Raw genomic sequence first — 22,873 nt, 5'->3', positions numbered from 1 at the left:
AAATCTTAATTTATTGTTTTCGAAGTTGATTTGTTTGAGTTGAAACCAAACGACACCGTTTATCTGTTTGCAGAGAGTCGTTTACTCTCTGATCGAATATGATGTCGTTTATTGGAAATATGTCGTTTTCTATTAAATGCCACGTTCTGCTAATATGTTCAAAATAAAAATCAAAGTAAGAATGCTTGACTATTTATTAAGATAATTTCTGTAGTAATTTCCCACATATTATAGACGTAGTAAGAAATTTTACGGTGTCACTCAAAAAAATAAAAATGCCTGACTATTTATCAGGATAATTTCTGTATAATATTTCAATATAAGTTCAAGAAAAATAAAGTCATTGTAAGAAGAAAAATAAAATCAATTTAATTTGTTTACAAAGAAACTTATGGTCGCTTCTTTTTTTTTTTTTTTTTTTTTTGGAGAAACTTACGGTCGCTTTCTAAAGCATCATCAGATATCTATCTAGATGGTGTTTTATTCATATTTAGCACAAAGATAGAATAAAAAAAAATATCTTGTGATGGTGTGTGAAATCCAAAGTGAAAAAAGGAATATGCGAAAAATTGGAAATATATTGAAAAGTTGTGATTGGTTGAGAGCATTATAGGAAGAGGATTGCGAGCAATCGCAGAATCCAAACACGGCCTCATCCTCAATCCTCTCTTTCTCTCTCAGACTCTGAAAGAAGAACACAGCTTCCATGATGATCGTCGATTCAGTAATGGCCGTCCGATTCTCCGCTGCCCTACCCCGTACGCATTTCGAACTCCTTGCCATTTCTATCAGATTTTGTTCTACGTTCACAGAGACAACTCTCTTCGCTTTGTCTTCGTAGATTCTCGTCCGCCATGGAGTTCGGAGGAATTCGCCGGAGTCTTTCACGTGGCATCTTGCCGGCTGCCTCGCGCCGGCAATTTCGACTTTCCCTGGTACTCAAGCTCATTCTTTTTTTATTTTATTTTTATTCTTATGGATTGGTGATTTAGATTTTTGTAGCTGTATTTTTTTTACAAAAAAAAAAGTCAGAACTTTACAATGGAAAACACCTTGACCTAGCTAGACTATGCAAGATGATAAAAGACTTCATTTTTATCACTTTCTTTGGCGGTGTGTCTTGAGTCTTGACATAGCTTTAGAAGCAAATTGAGGAATAAATAATCATGTACCGTAGTCTGTTATGAAGCAGTATACAGAAAATTCACGTGAGGTTCTTTTTAGATTGTCATGTAAATAAAAGTACTCCCATTACTTCAACGAATCGTAGCCGGTTTCAAATCACTCAAACCGTTGAATATAATTCATGATTCTAGTTTTTTTCGGAGCTCGAAATGGGAACTGTTTCATACTTGAAGATGGGGTATGATCACTGGTTCTCCTTTTTCCTCTCTCATACTCGCTCGGTGAGTAAAGATTAATGTGTGAAAAGATAGATTGTTTTCAAATCTACAGGTGCAGGAATAGACTTCTTAGAACAAACGGAGGTTCTCTCAGAAAGCTCAACCTTATAAAGACTAGGGTTCAAGCATCGACAAAACGTTTAGGTCCCGGTTCTTCTGATCCTAAAAAGCAGAATGACAAGCGGCAATATCACCCTTCCGAGGATATCGCTAAATTAAGTCCGGTGATCGGTGATGCTAGCCTTACTTCTGAAGAGACTGCCAGGACGATCATTGAGGTGAGATTTATCATTTTCTTTCAGACCAACGAAACTGATATCCGAAGTGGCGTCTTAAGATTCTGCATGAACATAGTTACATAGATGTGTTTTGTATCTTATTTTACCTAGGTAAATAGCAAGGCGACGCTCATGTTCTCGAATTTGCTTAACGATGAACTACGTGAGAATATCATCTGGCCGGAGTTGCCTTATGTGACCGACGAACATGGGAGTAAGTGAAGTCATCATTATTTATTTTGAAACTGTTATAACTCATTTGTGATGTTGATTTGTTCTAGTGCATTGCAGATATATATTTTCAAGTGAAGGATGCTGAAGATACAATGCAGGCTTTGACTTCGGAAAATAGCTATGTGGTATTCGCACCGACTCTTCAACTATGTCTTATATGTTTTAATCTTGGCTGTTTCTAAATTATCTATTTCGTAACCTTTTGCCATTGATTTTTGTCATGTTGCAGCAAGTTTTTATTGGAATGGACACCATGGAAATGATAAGTGATTTGGAGTCATCAGGAGCAGAAATCGATTTTGGAATCGAAGAGATTGAAGGCGACGGAAATGATACTGAAGGCAGCGAGGACAATGACGATGACGATGAAGACGATGACGACGACGACGATGACTATGATGGGGTTTGGCACTATTTTCTTATCTTGCGTTCAGTATTCATCAGATTGTTCTTGAGCCTCGGTTTATACCATTCCGTTTAATTTTTATATCCATATACTTACAGGATTGGGTTACCGTTCTTGAAGACGACGATGGAGAAGATGACGAGGACGAAGAAATCGGAGACTGGGCAAAGCTGGAGACTATGAGTTTGTCTCACCCAATGGACTTTGCCAAAAAAATATCTGAGGTTTGTTCCTTTCACTGACTACCTTTTTCATTTGGATGGTTTGCACTTTTCTCCTCCTATAACATGTTTCAATATGCCCCTACAGAAAAAGAAAGAAAAGATAAAAGACTCATTCAGTCCCTGAATTTTATATTTGTGATATATATTCCCTCTATAAATTTGGAAAAATACAAGCTCTTAGCATTAATCATACATATGATGTGTGGTTATAAATCAAGAAAACAATCGTAAATTGCCAAATTTCCAAAATGCCAACTTACAGATTTCTTTCTCTGTGTCCAACAAACTTTTAGCATCAATTGTACATTGATGTTATGCTGTCATTTAAATTGATCCTTTTCTTTTTCTTTTTTTATCTTTTAGGTTGTTTCGGACACCCCTGTAGATTGGATGGAACAACCGCCGGCTAGTCTAGCTATTCAAGGCGTTGTGAGACCGGCATTTATTGAAGAGCACTCTGTCATCCAAAAGCATCTGTCCAACCAACAGAGTGTCGAGGCTGACTCTGATCAGGCCGGCCGAGAAACAGAAACTGGCGGAGATGACGAGGAATCAGAGCAAATCCCTGCTAAAATCAACGGTCACAGCCAAGAATTAGAATCTTCTGGTGATAGTTCTAGCTCGGTGGATGAATCAGAGAGCGATGAAAGTAGTTCAAGCGGGACTACATTTTACAAGCTCGAGATGATCAAGATTCAGCTGTATTCATCTCATGGGCATCAGGTATTCAATTTTTTAAAGTTTTGGAAGTCGGTGTGTTTGATTGGCATTGGTAGTCTATTAATGGACATTAAAACCAAGTATGAATTCTCGGAATTTGATGTTTGTAGAACAAGTAAATAGGCACAGGCACAGTGAGATTGTGTCGTAATAACTTGGTCGCTTCTCCTTGTTGAGCAGTTGATTTATAGAATCACGGTATAAAATATGTCCTGTTTCTTCATAGACGGAAGTTGAAGTAAACGAATTCATGAGAGCTCAACCCGATGCCATTGCCCATTCGGCGGCAAAAATAATATCACGCCTGAAAGCTGGCGGAGATAAGATCACACAAGCTCTCAAGTATCTCTGTTGGAGGGTAAAGGGTATTCAAGTAGAGGTAAGTACTAGAACTTAGAGAATCACATTTCTCTAATTTTTAATGTTATTTTTATCCTAAAAAAAGAAAAATTCATGTTGGTCAATGGATCACAGGAAGCTGTTATAATTGGTGTGGACTCGCTTGGATTCGATATGAGGATTTGCTCAGGAACACAAGTTCAGACGCTACGATTTGGATTCGATGCTCGGGTATTTTAACCATCCTCGAAACTGAAATTGCCATATTGATTGTTTTGAACTGACTCGAGTTGCTAATTTTCCAGGCCACTTCGGAGTACGGCGCCGAGAGACAGCTAAACGATCTGCTATTTCCGAGGACCCAACACAAGACCCAAAAGGTCAAACAAACTAACCAAACTGACTGCTGAGATTGCCAATTTATGAAATTGAAATTAAAGGTTGTAATGGAGAGAGAGAGAGAGAGAGAGAGAGAGAGAGGAAATGGTCTCAAGCTCGTGTATTTTTTCTTTCTCGGTTGCAAATTCATTTTTATGACCAAGATCAATGCCAAAAAAAAAAAAGCTCAATTCTTTGAACCTGTTATGCCATCAAGACTAAAAATCATGGAAGAAGAAACAAACATTCTTAATCTCTTAATCTCTCAAAAAAAAAAAATGCAACCAAACATGTAAAAAATAATAACATAAAAAAATACTGTGTGGGTAGTTAATTCTGGTGTACAAAGGTCTCATAAACCAACTGAGCAGCAAGAATATCAACCAGTGCAGAGCCAACAGACTTGAACACGGTGATCTCCTCGGAATTCCTTCTCCCAAGTTTCTCACCCTTAACAAGCTCAACGAGGGTCCCGCACAAATCTCTCTCCCCAATCACGCCCCTCTCGAAAGCACCGACCAACTCGCCGGCCTCGACGAGAGCGGCCTCGTTGTCCACGAAGACCCTCCCGATCCTCAAAGCCTCGTCGTCGCACTCCCTCATCGCCGGCTTGAACGACCCGACGAGATCCAAGTGGGCCCCGGGTTTGAGCCCGCGGCCCCGCACCAGCGCCGCCTCCGAGTTGGTCGCGCAGCTCACCACGTCCCCGGCCCCGACCGCTTCTTCGAGGCACCCGCTGCTCTCGAACCGGATCTTTTCGTGGCCCCGGGACCGGCCCAATTCCTCGGCCAGCTTCGCGGCCTTGTCGACGGTCCGGTTCCAAATCACGACGCGCTCGAGGCCCGGGAGAGCCGCGATGTGGGCCCGGATCAGGTGCGGGGCCAGCGACCCGGCCCCGATCATCACCAGGACTTTGCTGTCTTGCCTGCAAAGATGTGTGTAAAAGTATAATTTATTTGAACTGATTTCTTGGTTAATAGTTAACCGGGTAATTGATTTTTCAGGTTATTCTAAAAAAAAAAAAAGAAAAAGGATTTTGGAACCTGGAAAATTGATTGTATTCGCGTTGTGTTGTTTCGATCGACAAAAAATTGATGGAAGAGGAAAAAGGAAAATGTGTAACTAAAGTTGATGTTTCGTTTTCCTTGAAAAAAATGTAAATTTGAAAGCAAATTATCAATACTTAGTAAGCACTAATCTTTTAATCTCAAAATTTCTACGGCTTTGTTTTTTAACAGAAATTTCTACGACTTTAAGACACAATAGAAAATTTTGATTTTTGTTTTAATATTTTCCTTCAAATCTTAATTTTAAATTCCTGTTCCAAATATATAAGCCTAATGGTTTTTTTTTTTTTTTTTCTTAGAGAACACTGTTTTTGACCCTTTTTAACCAATCAGATAAAGGAAAAAAAAAAAATGAATTATCCGGTTAAAAAGAAATTGGTAATGTATGAGCATGTTGACTTGCCTGGCGAGGAGGCGAGAGGCGAGACCGGAGACGCAGGAGGTTCGGTAAAGAGTGAGCTCTGTTCCGTCCATGGACGCCAACGCCTGGCCTGTCCTCGAGCTGAACAGCACGTAGCTTCCCTGCACTCCGGGCAACCCCACGCCGGAGTTCTCCGGGAAGTGCGTCACCAGCTTCACTCCGATGTACGGCAGCGACGGAGACTCGGACCACGACGGCATCACCAGCAGCGACGACGTCGGAGACACCGCGTGGCTCTGCCGGTGCGGCGCGGCGAGGCTCTGCGAGGCTGTGGGGAGAGACGCTTCGAAGTGGTCGATTAGTTTCCGGTGGGTCAGGATCGAGTTCATCCATTCGGTGGTTATGAACGCAGGGGATGTAACGATGGAAGCCATTGATGAGAGAGAGAGAGAAAAGTCGAAGACTTCAAAAGCTGATGGTCACGAACGACGGAGCTAAATAGAAAACAAATAGTCGTTTGTTAGATAAAAGAAATACATATATATGTGTGTGTGTGTGTGTGATGGCTCTCTTTTGACATTTCCCAAAAGTGCTCCGAGTCAGTCAACTCAAAATAAAGACGTTGCATTTATTTATTTTGACACATAAAAAGAAAACCCAAATGTGACTACTATTCTAAGTTCGTTAAAAAGACTTTCATGGTAAATTTGCATTCGTTGGAAATGGAACAGAAAACAGCGTTGGCATATTTCAGACGCCTCATGAGTTGTGTGACTTGTGTCCCATATAACTCAATTCTCTTTCAATAGTGTTTGGTAGAAGATTTTGTAGTTTTTTTTTTTTTTTTTTTTTATCTCTTAAGCTAGTAAGTGAGAAGTTTCGGCCAGGAAAGCTGTCTTTTCCGCGGCAAGCCACCAACTATCATCCTCGTCATCATCTTCCACGTCATCAATGTCTCCCTGTGTGATTTCAAAACATCAAAAGAACATCAGTGTTCCATGGCAACATTATCGAACAAGGTTTCAAAATTGGACTTTACTAAACTAACCATCATGCTGAGCTGCGATAAATCCTGCTTCTTTTCGACCTTATCCGCGAGCCTCGCTGCTTCAAGCCACCACGAATCCGGAGTCGAAGAATCGGCGGCGTTGCTTGCATCGTCGCCACAGCCTTCGCTAAGAACTGTTTCGGGTACAAATTCCCAGGGAACGGGACGCAAGGGAGATCGATAACCTGGTTCCAGACGAGGAATAAAATCGAGTTTATTATTGCTCACTGTTTGCAACAGAGAAAACTTGGTTTTTTGGGATCACCTCTGCAATCTGGGTCGTGGCATTTCTGGTAATAATCTGCCCGCCTCAGGTCAACGACGTACATCACTAAGAAACAAACGAACGCAAGGAAAGTAAGTTTTACAGCGGTTTACAGATATGCTTAAGAAGATATTACTTTTTAAATAATAACATAACTAAATGGTCATGGAAAAAAGGTATTACCGTGATTACTTTTATGTTGTCTACCGATTCGCTCACAGTATCTGTTTCTCGACATACTGTAAACAATCAGCCCATCCTCCGGGAAAAAGATCCAAGAAGCAATTTTTCCTGAAATACCAAAAAAAAAAAAATAACCGAATGTAAATTAGCATATAGTTGACTAAACAATTCTTCTGAAAGCCGAGAAGGCTAAATCACCTGATACATTCCCAATAGTAGCAACGGTTTCTATAAAAGCGTCCAAAGCTGGAAATGGGGATTTTCCCATTAAGCATGCTGTTGAAGACTCGATTCTGCGGCCTTTTAGTTTGAGCTCCTGAGGCCAATCATAACACTTTCTAGAGCCATGGTTGTTGACCTGTATTGGAAATAGTTGAGAAACTAGGCGAGCAAAAGCACAAGTTTTTTTTTTTTTTTTTTCATGAAGTGAACTCTCTACATCATAGCGAAAAACACATTACCTCGGTATCAAATTGAAGGGTCTTCATACAAAGAGCATCCGTTTTGCAGATCAGAAGCTTCTCACAGTCAGCGTCCATATTACAGATCAAGGATCTCATGAACAAGTCCTCTTCGCGCTGATGTACGTACAAAATAATATATCAAAAAGTACACAATGTAGTTGGCAACTAAGTCCGAAGAGAAAAGAGATAGCTTTACAATGCCGCGACATTCAAGCTTGTTGTGAAGCCATAAATCACAATATTCCTCGCAAGAAAACCATCATACCATATCCTTAGCATTGTATCGGCCAGAAGGTAAAAGCACAGAAGTCTTTCCCGCTTTTGATGATAATGCCAATCGAAAACAGCGGTTTCTGGTATAGACAGCAGTGTCGACAAAAATGTGACCATCAGAGTCTGTAGCTGCCTCTTTTCTGATAAAAAGTTTCTCTAATAGCTTATCCTCTTCTTTTCTGCTTAATATACGCGAGCATATCTGATACAATTCCACCAAACAGGCCTAATGATTGATACTTGGTAAAGATTCAGATTTTGCAAAACTCCACGTAATACTTTTGTATACAATCCAACATCAACCAATTAATATTCTTTTGTCGAGTTATATGTTCTATTCAGTTTCGCCAAGAAATACCTCATTGACAAATGCACCTGCATGTAAGTTGTCTTTGAAAGCAGTCTTTGGTACGCGGATGATTAAATGCCGAGAGAACTTCGCTGCAAAGGAAAATATATGCATAAAAGATGTCTTCTGCTCAAAAATCAAATAAAAATTATGTAATTCAATATAATGAAAGTATTTCCTCAATGTAAAGCTCAAATGGTTTGGTATCATACCATCAGTGGAGGAATCGAGTTCCAATATCCATTCACGATGTCCTTGAATCGTGTATTTATCAAGCAAGGCTTGGAAGATGACAGATATGAGAAGGTCAACCATTTCATCGCCGTCTCTATCTGCATTCTCTTTTGTGCTGAACTCCAAGTCAAAGTAAAGATGGCACGGTAGACCCTGAAAAGCAAATCGTATCAGTAACAAACAAATACAATCATAATTTCCACATATCAGTCTTTTCTTCTTTTCTGATTTTTGAGACATAAATGGTGTATTATAGTCACCTCCTGAATCACTTCATAATGATGGCGATACTTGGATTCCATATTCTTATACCTGACAGTTGAAAGAATAAAAAGTTACAGCACAAACATAACTAAAGAAGTGCTCTAATTGCCAGTCATGACAAGCCCAAAAAAAAAAAAAAAAGTGAAAAAAATATTACCTTTCCCAGAATTCCGTATAAGTTGAAACAAGAAACCTTCTTTGTCCGGTAACGTGATCTTGATAACTGAAGACGCGAGCATTTTCATGGCCTTTAGCGAACCTCATTGCTTCCTCTTGACGTGGAAACGTAGACCATATCTTTTTACTGGAAAAACCCCATAAAATGAAATAAAAATCAAGATAAAAATAAAAATAAAGACTAGTCTATAGAGTCACCCACATTAACATTAAACACAGTATAAGTTCAAGACTCTGAATCGCGATACAAATACCTCGTGCTCGATCTGCGCTGTTCGGCGCAGTCCTCGCGGATTTCGTGAAGCAATCTTAGAAACAATCGCGATGGTCGTTTTGGGGGAACCCCGTGCGGCGATCCATAGAACACCACCGGCGAAAATTTCTTCTCACTGCAAAAGCTAGGAGCTTTGGATTTCGTCTGAACACTCTTCGATCAATTTTTTGAAGGAAAAAAAAACGTTTTCAGCAAACAACAATGAGAAAGAAAGCTCTAGCATAATCATTGAATAACTGAATTCAAAAGTAGTACTTTCTCTGAAGAAGAAGAAGAAGAATTTGAGGTGGCCGCCTTTTTCTGTTCCGGCGCCGCCGATCCCGGAGATAAAATATCGGATTTCCCTGGAATTTCTTGCTTCAATTTGCTTCTGCTTCTTTTCCTCTCTCTTGTGGCTGATTCTGAAACACCCAAGAAAAAATTAATATTGTTTATCTTATTTCCTTCGCCGACTTGCGCGAAAATCAGACACAGTGATAGAGCGAAAATCAATCCAATGATACCACAAAGCCAATTAAGTCATCCGATACAATAATGAGATGTAATTCAGACACGGTGTAACTAGATGGATGAGAAAATTAAATTAATCTCGAATCGAAATACTAAACTTAGAACTCTCTGCAACAATCATAAATTAAATATTAAAAAAAAAAACCCATTGGTTTTCCTTGGGTTTTTTTAGTGTAGCCAAACGGAAAACAGAAGCGAGGAAGGAAATGAATTACCAGGAGGTGTAATGCCGCACTTGAAGCACTGAAACAGTCGATCCACATCGTCCATGGCAATTTCTTCTTCTTCTTCTTTTCTAGGATTTACTTCTTTGGTTTATTCACTAATTTCATGATAGTAAACTAGCGGGAAACTGAATATGTATATTTTTTATGAGAGGGAACTGGGAAGCCACCGGGACCTTCAAAAGCACAATAAGTGTGTCGTTTTTGTATATGTATGTCGTAGTTATGGACACAACAATGTACCTCAACTCTAACGATGTGGGTTTCTTTCAGATTTAACCTTTTTTTTTTCTTTTTTTTAAGTTGTGGCCTTTTATGTCCTATTAATAGTTTGCCATTAAACCACCACCCAAATTCAATGTTTGATGAGAAACGGGAAATTTGTTTGATACCGGTTAAACTCATTCAAAAATACAAATTTCTCAAAAACTTCCACAAATACTGATTTTATAATTGAAATTGTAAACAATTTTTATCCTTAATAAAACCATGAACAATTAAAAAAAATTAAGCAATAAACAAGAAGGAAAAACTTTTAAATTAATGAAAATAGTTTTCCAAAACGGTAGATACTCAACATTTTATGGGATTAAAAAACTTTATTGCTACTTTCTGAAAAAGTTTTGAAAATAAAAATTTGTGAAATTTGTTGTAAATAGCAAAGTTTGTTATTCTTATTGGGGGAATAGCCCAAGTTTCATTTTATTAAGTAAATAGCTCGTATTTTCGGCTCAGACCATAACGCCTTTGGTAAATTCTCGAATAGGTTAATTTAATTAACCTACTGGAGTGAGTTAGGTTAATTAATTAACTTATTGGTTGAATATTAGTTTAGGTTCTGATTTTTTTGTGAGTAAAGTTAATTTACTAAATGATTGAATTCGGAATTAGATTAATTAATTGAATGCTTTGAATATCAATTGACTTAAGTTATGATTTTTGTAATTTTTTTGTGAATTTCAAATCCTTCACGAATCAGTTAATTAATTAACCTAACTCACTCCAGTAGGTTAATTAAATTAACCGATTCGCGAATTTACAAAGTGCATCTCCTCAATCCCCTCCATCGCCGCCGATTCCTCTCCCCCCGCCGATTTTCGAGTCAATCTGAGCCGTTGATTCTCCGAGCATAGCCGCCGCCGGAGCTCGACGGAATCGACGCCATCTATGGCAGATCTTGACGGCGTTTATGACGGATCTCATCAGCGACGTTAAGGATCAGCAACGAGGATGGACGACGCGGCGGCGTGAAATGGATCGACGGCGATCGGCGGCGTGAAGTGGATCGGTGGTGTGAAATAGACGAAGATGAGAACGAGTTTAGGTTTAGGTTATAGGAAAATTGAGTTTTGCTCTTATATATGAGAACGAGTGGGACATAATCGAGCCACATGTCGCAACGCGATCCCGATCCACCATAGTCAACCCCGAACATGATTTCCATCTCTTTTTTTTAAAGACTTTTTTTATTAATGTCTCAATTTGGAGTTGTACTTTACTTTATTTCTTATTTAGTTAGTTATGTTTGTTATGAATTTTTATATTTCTCATTCGTGACGTTTTAGTCACGAAATCCACACTTTTCGTAACAAGAAAGTCACGAAATCCCCATTTTTCGGGGTGTATAAGTCACGAAATCCCAATTTTTCGTGACATAGAAGTCACGACAATTGAATCGAAAGACAACATAAATTAAAAGTGAACTAAAAAGAGCGTACGGTCCCAATTCGGATACATCTATTAAATTTTGGGCTTTCTATGACACTTATGTTCTCTCATTCTATGGTGATTATTTTGTGTATGTGCGAAAATATAGTATTGAGCCAAAATCGTGCAAAAGTCCATTTAGGATTAGTAAGCCTAATGAACAAATAAATCATTTCATACCACACAATACGAGTTAAACATATTATAGACCTCAAGTTACAGACGAGTCCTGATTTTCTAGTTTTTTGTCATTCAAAATAATATTTTTTTAATTAAATTTTTCATATAAAATTTTTAAAAAAATTATTTATCAACTTAGATAACTTGATAATTTTATTAAAAAGATTAATTAAGTTATAATATCAACATAAAATACGAACAAGAGTTAAATTATTTTGGGTTTTAATGAGTGAGATTCTTGGACTGTCCGAGTAAAATTATGCTTAAATACAATATGTACAAACTATATACAGCTTATCCAAGTCTTTTTTAAATATGTTAAGTTATTCAATTGTTGGATTTCACAAAAAGAAAGTATGATATTTTTTAATATAATAAATATTAAATATCATAAAAACAATACTTTCTGACCACTTTACGAAAAAAAAATATCACGCGCATAATAGTTTAAGGACTATCTCCGTTTTTTTTTCTTTTTTTAAAAACTTATGATATACGCAGGACCGGCCTTTGGCTAATGCGGGCTAGGCCCAGACCTAGAGCCCTATATTTGAATGGGCCTCAAAAAAATTTCTCTATTTAATGTTATTAAATTTTTTTTAGAGTTTTTTTTCTTCTCTTCTCTATAAAAGGAACGAGCCAAACCATTGATTATATTTTTTTTGTTTAAAAATAATTTTTTATTGTTATATAAAAGTCTCAAAATGTTTATTCGCCTAGGCATCTCGAATGAGTTCGGGCCGCTGGATATACGTAGTTACAGTGTTGAAGCTTATTGTATTTTGTTAAATACTAAATGTTATTGGTTTACTTAGTTTTAGTCTCCATTCGCAAAAAGCTATAAAAAAAAAAATAAAATAAAAAAAATCTAATCTAAAAATACTAAAAGACAAAAGCCCGACCGTTAATATATCCACCATCCATTTTCGTTCTGCTTCCTTAGGATAAGATTCGTAGCCATAACACAATCACAAACACATTTTACATAATTCTCCGATTCATCATCATTAGCCAAAGACGAGGAGAGCCATGAAAACGCTCATTTCATCACCATCTCAACTACGACCACATTACCATCCCAAAACCCTAGTCACCCTCTCCCCGAGAGCCACATCTCAGAAGAGTACCCCGAAAAAGCCCGCCGAAAAATCACCCCCCAAAACCCTAAGCGCGAACCCCAAGGGCTTCACCGGAACCCGCTCGGCGGCGAGGGACGAGTTCCCGCCGGCGAAGTTCATGATCGCCGAGGAAGACCTCGCCGGAGACGAGGAAAAGCTCCCCGAAGTGGTGGTGGAGAGGCTGACAGCGAGGATCTTGGTCTGCGTGGGAGTTCCGATGGCGTCGGGTTTGGCGGCGCTGAAGATCTTCGGGGAAGCCAAGCAACGGAATATCGAGATACCGATTGGGGTTCAGTTAGTGACGATGTTGTTCACGTTCGGTTTGTCGTCGCTTGGGTTGGCTTACGGGGCTTTGTCTTCCAGCTGGGACGCCGAGAAGAAAGGCTCGCTTCTCGGGTTTGAAGAGGTTCAGCAGAACTGGGTTGATATGTGGAGAGAAGAAGATGAGTATAATAGAAATAAAACTAATAATAGTAATAAGCAATAATCTATTAGATGTACTTTGAACGTAAAGGCACGGTGAATACAAAAGTACTATTTATATCTACTTCTTTTTTGTGAGGTACCCCTTTTTTTGTGTGTATATGAGCATTCCATCTCTACAAAATTAGAAGGAAAAAAAATTAGAGCTCTGACTGCACTATATATATGAATTTAATAAATAAATAATTAAAAAAAAATAACTGTATATACAAATTTGTCTTTTTTTGATATATTATTCTTTAATTTATTTTACAATTACAAAGTATAATGTTATAGGACCTTAGATATATATAGGGTATTATAATAATTATTATATTGATAAATATAATTTTAAATATATATACTAATTAGTTAGCTAGCCTATAACTAAAAAAGAATTAGTAGGGGTGAAGTACCGAGGTTTTTGAAATTTGACTGAGGGGGAATTTTTTTAGTTATATGAAAACTTTTATATATCACTATTATATTTGATTTCGTTTCTATTTCAATGAATACAAATTATCATCAACTCGATCGTATCAAATACATTTTAAATTTCAACATGTAAGATTTTGAATTTCATTATATGGGATTTGAATTATGTATAGACTTCAACAATGAGCAATGAGGTAATGATACTCAACGTGAACAGTTAGTACAAATTTGTCTTAATCAGTCACTTAGTTGGAAATATCAATATTTTATGTCTGTTAGTTAACAACCTTTGTGGATAATATTTTATGTTTATATAGGGATGCATGCATTGGTTATTATTTTATACAACTTTTATATAGTAGGTATCTAATAATATATATGTATAATGTATGTGGATATTATTAGATCTGGAAAAAAAAAATGACGATTAGAAGTTGATGTGTTGAATGCTTAGCTCCTCATGTGACCAACTTGACGTGCACAATGTTCGATGGTACTACTCGAAGTCCCCAAAAAGAGTAAAATCACTATGACTATGAGTCAATACATTGAATTTAACAAATTTAATAGAGAATTAATTAGAAGAAAACATTAGTTTAGATTAATAACTATATCCGGCAATGTTCATGGCTTTTAGCTGTAATTTATTATATTATACACTTATGATATAATCGTATAAAGAGGGTCTTTTTTTAATGTAAAAAGTCTACGGGTGAAAGCCGCCATTTTGGATTAAATGACGAAAGATACAAATATAAAAAGGAACGCCTTTGCTGTTTTAATTTTTACGCTGAAAGTCTATAAAGAAATATTTATTTAGGAAAAAAGAATTATACTTTTTTGAATGCAAAAAGATACTTTTGTTGTATTATACTATTATCTAAGAGCATGATATGTCCTGTACACACGATATAATTAAATTCAGTAACATGATTACATGAATAGTCTCCCATTCACATTATTAACAATAAACTGAATTAGAGTATACCTCGAATACTAACTACCCTGTTGAATTAAGATTCCTTTTTAAAATAATTTGTAATGGTAATTTAGATTGTTAAATCTATAATTTGTGGTGCGCGTACTTCACAATCTGGTTGAATGGCCATTTAGTCACCAGTTATATCAACTCTAGTTATTAAAAATAAAAATAATCATCAAATAGCAAATGATCCCAGACCACCCTTTATACATTTAAATACAATTTTAAATGTTTTTTTTTTGTATTGGTGACGTCTGAATTTTTTGGGTTTTTGACATATTTGTATTTAATTATGGTAATCCTTAAACTCTCAATTCTTGACACCAATGGAATCTCTATAAAACTTCTATAAAACTTTAGATGAAAATTGGCATGTGCAAAATACATGACCACTTTCAGAGGCTATTGTGGTAGTTTAATTTTAATTAAAAGAAAATTATATATATTCTCCCCCTTCTTACGGTCACTTTGCTCTTATTAATATTTGTGTAAATTTGAATGAAATTTTGATGGACTAATCATTAATTAGTGCCAAGATTTGAAAGTTGCAGGATCACTAATGTAAGAAAAAAATCGCACCAATGTGTCACAATCTAAAAATTTCAGGGGCAACAACTGAAAATAATTAATTCTAAATTGCACTATAGGCCACTGGTTATAAACTTGGAATTGCGCAAAACTAAATTGAGGAAAGCGGAAGCGTAGAATAAAAGAGAAGATGTTATGAATAATTTGTTGCAATTAATAGCTTTTTTAGTTTTTTTTTTCAATCTTAGTCAAAATTTCATTTTATTAAGAAAATAGTTTATCGGTCGAAATAAATTAAATTAATTAATTTAAATTATTTCGGTCTAATGATTTATTTTTTCAATAGAATAAAATTTAGCTAACTTTTAAAAAGATGATAAATTATTAGACTACTGCACCTCAAAAATCTGAATTTTAATATTCATCCGATATCCGGTCACTGTCACACTAATAAATTGAATTCGAACTAGGCGTATTGGACTACGGCACTATTCTCTACCTCTGCCCTTGTGATATGCATTGACTTGAAAATTGATATGCGTAGATATAGACGTTTAATTATTGTTGAATAACTAGTTTAAATATTATCATTTTTTTTTTTTGCTAATATTAGAGTTGACTAGTCACTTTCCTGTAGTGTTTTCTCTTTTCCTCTCTTTTTTAATTACCACCCTTACTATACATCTCGTGCTACATTTAAATTATTATCACACAAGCTCAAACTAAATGACGTCTTCTAGATTTCGTATTAATAATTATCTTCTTCAACATATCAATATCAATCCAGAAAAAGAAAAAAGTCCAGAAATTAACCGCTTGAAATATCAATAATAAGATCACGAAAGGAACTTCAATTATATTATTAATCTCAATTCAAACATTGGAGAGAGAGAGAAAAATATATCTGAAAAAAAAAAAACAACTTCGGAAAGCATTTTTTTTTTTTTTAGCAGGGCACTATCGGCAGGATTACATGATATATTAGCAGTGCAAAGCGCAGGTGACACTACCGACCAAAATTACATAGTAGGTGACACTATTGGCCAATATTACATACTTATTAGAATAAATCCTATGGGACATGCATTTTGCATCCCATGAGGGCTTGAACCCATGACCTCTCCGTCGAGGTGAGTGTGAGATTACCACTAGACCAAGATAGCTACCACACGACAGCGAAAGCATTATGTACAACGATTAACCCAAAATCACATATAGCACACTCTCTTTAATCAGAATTTTAATATATTTATATTAAAAAAAAAAAAGACTCAGCAAATAACACAAGCATTTGGATCTTCGTCTGCTCTGACACAGTAATAGGTTTGAGGGTATTGAGAGCTTGCGTAATAGGGTTGAGGGAAGCAATGGATTATTTCGTCTTTTGTTGGATCTTTCTTTGGCTCGTCTTTCTTGGGCTCTGCTTTCTTGGGCTCTTCTTTCTTTGGCGGTGGTCCAACGGATATTATGTCCGCGTGGCAATGCTTTCTCAATTTGCTCACCAATACCACCGGATCTAGATCTCCTGTCACCGTCAGCTTCATATCCTTCGAGTCCATGGCGATCGAAACAACACCTATTTTGATATGATCAACCACAAGGTCAGATTTGATTATCTCAGTCGATAATATATATATTATGTAATTGATACAGTTAGCTTTCAAGTATACCTGAATGACCAGAAGCGATTTTCATGACTTTCTTCTTGGCTTTGTCATCGTGGAAGTCCAATTTCATCACAATCACCTGTTTGTTAACAAGAAGATGCGATGAGCTAAACAGAGAAAAATTCTGTATATATAAAACAAAATTTTACGAGCATGATGTATAAAACTATAGTCATACCTTCATTGTATAGTCGAAAGAAGCTTGAAGAGAAGTGCTATACGAGAAATATAACAGTAGAAGAAGAAGCTGTGTTTTGATTGGGTATTGAATGTTGTTTTGTTTGTGAGAGAAGCCAAGGAGGTTTGCATTGTATTTATATTGGCGATGCTCAAGAGTGATTTGGTTCAGTCAACTTTTAAGTCAATGGATTTGAATCGGTGATGGTGTAAGTCGCAGATCTGATCAACGGTCCTGATTTTTTAGACACACAGTGGGACCCACTTCCGTATAAAGCGACGACGTCTCTAAGGGACTGGTTTTCGTGGAAAGTCTCTGCTTGCTGAGGAAGTTTCCAGGCCCTTACAAGTTTCTGCTTACCTTGTCTGCCACGTGGAGGAGGAAACACTCAGTCAATCTGAATATAAAAATTCCCAAATTAACGTTGAAATATTTAACGTACGGTCATTAGAAGTTTTGATTAAAAACAGAAATGTTACATAATATTACTAAACTTTCCAAATTCACGTAGCAATATTTAACAAACGGTCATTAGCTGAAGTTTGATTAAAAAGAGAAATGATACAAAATATGACTAAAATTTTTGAATTCACGTGGCAATATTTCATGTTCGGTCATTTTTTTTTTTTAAATTCAATTTTACATCATGTCATCAATTACATTAAACATTTAAACACAATATATAATCTTCAAACGTCAATTTTGCGTTTCCTAAAGATCGAACCTTCGCCTTCTCACAAAAGTCTCCTCACGGGCAGGAGATCTTGCCACCCAAACTAAGTCTTTGAGGACGTATGGTCATTAATTGAAGATTGATTAAAAAGAGAAATATTACAAAATTCGACAAAAATATACTATATTTGGTTTTTATTCGGAGATTCTCAAAAAATTTAAAATATGATCTTTTAGACTAAATTTTCTTTAAAGCCTAGAAGCTTGCTGCTGCCGAACATTTATCCAATTAATTTGGTGACGAACCATAAAATCATATATTTTCAATTGATTATGTATATAAAGATATTTTAGATAAAAAACATTACGTTTTTGAATTTAAGTTTTGGGGAAGTTTTTAAATCAACGATGAACGACGTCAACATTAAATGTGAGGTGGGAGGCCAATGACGGTAATCTTGTATCGCCTCTAAGAATTAGAGAAAGTGAGGAGAAAGATTGTCCATGCTTTGGGAAGGACTTGGTAAATGTAGATGATCCAAGGAACCAAGGGAGGCACAATGAAACTTGAAGGCCGTGGCTGAGCTTGGACGAGGCCGACGCCCCTCTAGCATCAGATTCGGGACTCATTTTGCATTATGGGAAGAAGAAAACCTTTTTCTAAAAAATAGTACGAGATTTTTTTTTTTTTTTTTGAAGGTGAGACGGAACTGAGATCCTTGTTTAGTTCCATTTTTTTTTACCTTATGTAAGTTACTTTTGAATTGAATGAATTAAAAGAAAACTATAAGAAAATATATATGTGACTAAATATGGTATTAAGAATTTTTAGTCCCATGGAAAACGGTTTTCATTTGGACAATTTCAATCCTATCTCCCACATAATATAAGATCTCATTTCTCATGTTCCATATATAACCAGCTTTTGCGGGCATACATCCATATACTACCGCACGTGAGATTTATTCAAGAATTAATTTTAGCACTAATTTTTTATTTGTTGCTTAAATGTTACAGAATGGCTTGTTTGATAATATTAAAATATGTTCGCCCCAACTTCGTGCACATCTACGTCATATTATGTTTTGGACTGGTATGCAAAAATGATAACTTAATAAATGCCACTACAATCTTCAGCTATTAAACCTGCTCGGATCATAGGGAGAAGAAGAAAAAAATGAAGAAGCAGACAACAAATAAAGAACAGAGGGTGATGAGGGAGGAGGAGAAACAAAAATCTCAATTTTTTACAAACTTTTTACTTATTTATTATCATTATCGCATCACGTGTGTTTAATTTCTATTTAATTTTGGACGGAAGTAGCAACTTTGAAACACTTCTTGAGTCGATACTAAGTGTTGGACAAAACTCGGCAACACTACTAAGTTTTGACCACTCGTGAGTTGATTCGGCAAAACTGTGTTTCTTGGTGGGGAGTGGAGGCTTAGGGAGAGACTGTTTCCCGACCCACGCTAGACTTCAACGGATATGGATTTTTGTGTCACCACTTGTGCGTTTTGTCTCCATTCACCACCTGTTTTTCGAGTCCCACAACGCTCATCGGCTTTTGGATAGTGCTCGCTGATGGAATTCGATGCCATGGAGGAACGAGAGAATCTGATGCCGAGCAAATCAAATGTGTGCGAAGCCGTTTCAAAGAAATAAGAGGATTTGCTGTGGTGTTGTCGTGGAGGGTGGCAATAAACAAATCATGGAAAGTCTATATTCGAAACGTAACTGTCCAAGTTGGAGTTTATCGCCTTTTCTTTGATCAGATCATCGAGTCTTAATGTGTTTTGTTTAATTGGTTTCCTAGGTATTTAAATACAGTAGCGCATGCTCTGTGTAAAAACTCTTCTGACTGATGTCCCTGTTTGTGTAAGGAACATCTTAAGCAGAGAGGCTCAGTAATGAAATTAACGTTTGTTAAAAAAAAAAAAAAAAAAAAAAGTGTTTGACACGAGATAACTGGTACTGGAATTCAGGGGATTTTATATAATTTACCAAGTCATATATGTAGATAAAGAGCTCAACACGAATTTAGCCGCGGCAGAAAAATCTAATAATAGGCTCTATGGATGGAAGCATTACAACATCCTTTGGAAAAATTGGATGAAAAAGAAAGGTAAAAAAAAAAAAAACCCAGCAATCTTTCTTTTTCCTTTGTCTTGTTGGGAAGGGTTTGATCTCTAACTCTTACCAAAGTTATACGGGACCTTCCTGATAAGCAGAAACAACTTCTGGTCTTGCTTGAACTTGGAACAATGGACTGGGTCGCCTTTCAGCAACATTTGAAGCCCGCCAAAGGACACATAAACTCCTCTGCAAACAGATTTCCGAATCGGGAAAAAAAAAAGTTACTCGAGACACATAAACGATGTGAAATTAATCTCTTTTTTTAAACAAACCCAAAAGAAAAATACAACGAACCAAAATTGTCACGTACACTTTGTAGTCAGATCCTGAACCTTCTTCGGTCAATTTGTAAAGCAAACCATGCATGATGTACTCAAATTTGTCAGCCAGAGATTTCTGACGATAAGAAGAAAAACATTAATACTCGATTTCAAATGCTAACGATCCCAAATTCAAGTCAAACCTCGATCGACTTTGTTAATTCAGATAAAATAAACACGTATCGCTCAGCCTAATTGTTCTCTAAATTTAGTGCTTTGCCACTTGATATCTATCCTCTCTGCCTCTCTTCCACTCACTCGGTAAATCAAGCCTTAATAATAATAAAAAAAAAAAGTATATACATGTACATGAATGTAAAAGCTATGGCAAATCAAATTCGTTTGATGAATTTTAAACTAGGGTGAATGTTAAAGCTCCCAGCTTTAAATTAAAACTCGATCTATCTTTCACTTAGATAAAGGAACCAAGTATCTCTCAGCCTAGATGTTCTCTGAATTTATTACCTGACCACTTAATATCCTCTCATTCTCTCTTCTACTAACTCGGTAAATCAAGCTGTTAATAGTCATACTAAAAGGATTCAAGCCACTGAAGTTCAAACTCGTTTTAGATGGAGTTTCAAAATATCACCACCACATTCAAATATTACTCATTTCATTCCAAAATGATCTTTATAAATTGTATACGAGCATTCCATCGTATTAAAACAAGAGCAAGAACAGAACATTGTTGAAGTACCTGAGATTCATTGCTTTCGACGGGCGCTCCGTCCCAATTAAGCGTTGGAGACAAAACCATGACGAACCGATCGCCTTTTTTCATCGGATAGATCTCCGTGTTCACATCGAGATGCAACACCATGTCCTTCTTCTCGCTCTGCGCCACGATTCTGGTAACTAACATAAGAAAAATCCGTTTAGCCCAAATCTTCAGCAAAAACCCAACTTCTAGGCTTGATCAATCTCTATCTATATACATACATACAAAAATTACGTGTGCATATCAAGCTTCTCACTACACATGGCATCGAAATTGTTGTATTAACAGCTATTTCCAGAAATTGTACTTTTTCTATGCATTCTCGTCGTGCTTCTTAGGGTTTAGGGGTTACGAACACTCTAGCTCGTCGAGAATGGTGATAAATTGGGTATCACATACTTTAATAGATAAAAAAGAGCATCACACATATACACAAAACACACACAAGTATATAGACACGATTCACGAACTACCTTTATCAAACTTCTCGGAGTTTGGGTTTACGGCTTCCAGTGAGAAAACATCGTCAAAGAGGAAGTCCACCATCTTTTCTAAATACGAATATATTCTCAAGCTCTGAGATTAGTCTGAGAGTGTTGTCTAGAAAGAGCACCTGGAAACAAATCAATAAGGGAAAAAGACGATCAATATTGGTTAGTTTCACTCATTTCATAAGACCTTGCATGAATCAGGGCCGGCCCTAGCCGTAGTCCAATTAGACAAGGGAAAATAACACATTTATACCATGTGTTTTAGTAAATTGTCGAGTTTAACCTTCGGTTTTCAAAAATGTCGAGTTCATACACTCTGTTTAACTAAAATGACGAAATTATACCATCTGTTTAATTAAAATGGCGAAATTATACCCTGAAATAGACAACAGTGTCACGAATATTCTTTTTATTGACTTTTCATTTACGTTGACTATAATATTTATATATAAACACCAATTATCTTTATTCATTCGCGCCATATATGTAATTTATTTAAAAACTAAAAAATAAACAATAGTCTCTTAATCGTGAAGAACACAGAAATAGTGTAAACATCGATAGTTGATAGTCATCAAAATCGCATATTCGAACAGAGAATCCAGGATTTAGAGTTTCAATTCGAACACGGAATGAAGTCATTTCTTAGGAGGTATGAGTTTTATTATTTAATTTCAATTTAAGACTATTTTTATTTCAAAATTGAGAATTTGTAAGTTAGGGCACTGATTTATATTTGATTTGGTTTTTCTTATATAAGAGTTAATATCAATGAAAGGGAGATTTGTGACGCTGTTATTCATTTTAGGGTATAATTTAGTCATTTTAGTTAAACAGAGGGTATGAACTCGACATTTTTGAAAACCGAGGGTTAAACTCGACATTTCACTAAAACACAGGGTATAAATGTGTTATTTTCCCATTAGACAATGTCTAAAGCCTCAAATTTTTATGTGAAAAAAAGCCTAAATATTTTTCTTCATTATATTAAAAAGGCCTCAAATTTTTAGAATAAAAGGATTTAGGATAAAAAAAGCTATTATGTCCAAAACTTAATTATTATATTATATATATAAAGAGGAACCCATTTTTACTGTCCAATCAGTGTACGTTCACGGTCAACTAAAAATTACAAAATTGTCTTTTCAGTCTAATAATATTTGCAACCCTGCCACTCAAACTTTAAAATTACAAAATTGTTCTTTCAGTGTAATGATATTTACAACCTGTCACTCAATCAAATTTACATATACATTGACAGTTTTCTAGATAGTACTTTTTTATGCTCAGACACTTTAGACAGTTTTGTATATAATACTCTTTTTCTAGATAGTTCAATGCATATCCAGAACAATTCATTGGTTTTCTATATATACATGTTCAATCTGCAAAACACATCATCGTAAACCTCTCTCCAAAACACTCACGATAACATCTGTTTCAAACAAATTTCTAGAAAAAAAAATAAATAAATAAAAAAGAAAAAAAAAACTCTTTAGAAAATCATAAAATCAATCACTAATCACAAAGTCATAGCCATCTCTCAAACACTCAACCACTATAACATCTCTTTAAAAAAAAACCTTAAATTATGTACATA

At 36.0% G+C, this 22,873-nt stretch overlaps 6 protein-coding genes across 7 annotated transcripts; 2 read left to right on the top strand and 4 right to left on the bottom strand.

Annotated features, from left to right (window-relative positions):
* The first annotated feature begins 483 nt into the window (after positions 1-483).
* LOC149380224 (uncharacterized protein At3g49140-like) lies at positions 484-4,243 on the top strand. 2 transcript variants are annotated; one of them, XM_089602573.1, is made up of 12 exons: positions 484-758; positions 842-935; positions 1,317-1,363; positions 1,456-1,681; positions 1,793-1,895; positions 1,973-2,040; positions 2,145-2,318; positions 2,420-2,545; positions 2,909-3,268; positions 3,492-3,644; positions 3,740-3,835; positions 3,910-4,243. In XM_089602573.1, the coding sequence occupies exons 2-12, from the start codon at positions 855-857 to the stop codon at positions 4,012-4,014; spliced, it is 1,539 nt and encodes a 512-aa protein (XP_089458699.1). In that variant the 5' UTR covers positions 484-758; positions 842-854; the 3' UTR covers positions 4,015-4,243. The 2 variants fall into 2 exon arrangements, with proteins under 2 accessions (XP_089458699.1, XP_089458698.1); XM_089602572.1 differs by lacking the exon at positions 1,317-1,363.
* LOC149380223 (NAD(P)-binding Rossmann-fold superfamily protein) lies at positions 4,211-5,847 on the bottom strand. The gene is made up of 2 exons (XM_089602574.1): positions 5,453-5,847; positions 4,211-4,907 (listed from the first exon to the last, which is right to left on the bottom strand). The coding sequence occupies exons 1-2, from the start codon at positions 5,842-5,844 to the stop codon at positions 4,313-4,315; spliced, it is 987 nt and encodes a 328-aa protein (XP_089458700.1). The 5' UTR covers positions 5,845-5,847; the 3' UTR covers positions 4,211-4,312.
* Positions 5,848-6,241: 394 nt separating this feature from the next.
* Positions 6,242-9,777, bottom strand: LOC149380222 (DNA primase). Its single transcript, XM_089602575.1, has 14 exons — positions 9,667-9,777; positions 9,197-9,342; positions 8,922-9,094; positions 8,648-8,794; positions 8,487-8,538; positions 8,205-8,379; positions 8,002-8,084; positions 7,636-7,845; positions 7,368-7,484; positions 7,105-7,264; positions 6,907-7,014; positions 6,724-6,789; positions 6,459-6,643; positions 6,242-6,369 (listed from the first exon to the last, which is right to left on the bottom strand). Exons 1-14 carry the CDS (start codon positions 9,719-9,721, stop codon positions 6,268-6,270), a joined length of 1,779 nt encoding a protein of 592 aa, XP_089458701.1. The 5' UTR covers positions 9,722-9,777; the 3' UTR covers positions 6,242-6,267.
* A 2,646-nt stretch (positions 9,778-12,423) lies between these two features.
* On the top strand, positions 12,424-13,288 carry LOC149380221 (transmembrane protein, putative (DUF3464)). Its single transcript, XM_089603378.1, has one exon. It carries the CDS (start codon positions 12,592-12,594, stop codon positions 13,165-13,167), a length of 576 nt encoding a protein of 191 aa, XP_089459504.1. The 5' UTR covers positions 12,424-12,591; the 3' UTR covers positions 13,168-13,288.
* A 2,623-nt stretch (positions 13,289-15,911) lies between these two features.
* On the bottom strand, positions 15,912-17,080 carry LOC149380220 (heavy metal-associated isoprenylated plant protein 12-like). Its single transcript, XM_089604563.1, has 3 exons — positions 16,933-17,080; positions 16,758-16,833; positions 15,912-16,663 (listed from the first exon to the last, which is right to left on the bottom strand). Exons 1-3 carry the CDS (start codon positions 16,936-16,938, stop codon positions 16,359-16,361), a joined length of 387 nt encoding a protein of 128 aa, XP_089460689.1. The 5' UTR covers positions 16,939-17,080; the 3' UTR covers positions 15,912-16,358.
* A 2,494-nt stretch (positions 17,081-19,574) lies between these two features.
* Positions 19,575-21,499, bottom strand: LOC149380219 (DNA-directed RNA polymerases II and V subunit 8A-like). Its single transcript, XM_089603278.1, has 4 exons — positions 21,256-21,499; positions 20,762-20,919; positions 20,052-20,137; positions 19,575-19,927 (listed from the first exon to the last, which is right to left on the bottom strand). The coding sequence occupies exons 1-4, from the start codon at positions 21,326-21,328 to the stop codon at positions 19,795-19,797; spliced, it is 450 nt and encodes a 149-aa protein (XP_089459404.1). The 5' UTR covers positions 21,329-21,499; the 3' UTR covers positions 19,575-19,794.
* Positions 21,500-22,873: the final 1,374 nt, after the last annotated feature.

Source organism: Urtica dioica, chromosome 12 (genome assembly GCF_054948205.1).
Source record: "Urtica dioica subsp. dioica isolate 48M chromosome 12, U.dioica_male_clone48M_v1_H2, whole genome shotgun sequence".
In the NCBI taxonomy this organism is placed as follows: Eukaryota; Viridiplantae; Streptophyta; class Magnoliopsida; order Rosales; family Urticaceae; genus Urtica; species Urtica dioica.
The sequence above is the reverse complement of the archived record's forward strand: the minus strand, read 5'-3'. Positions and strand labels throughout refer to the sequence as shown.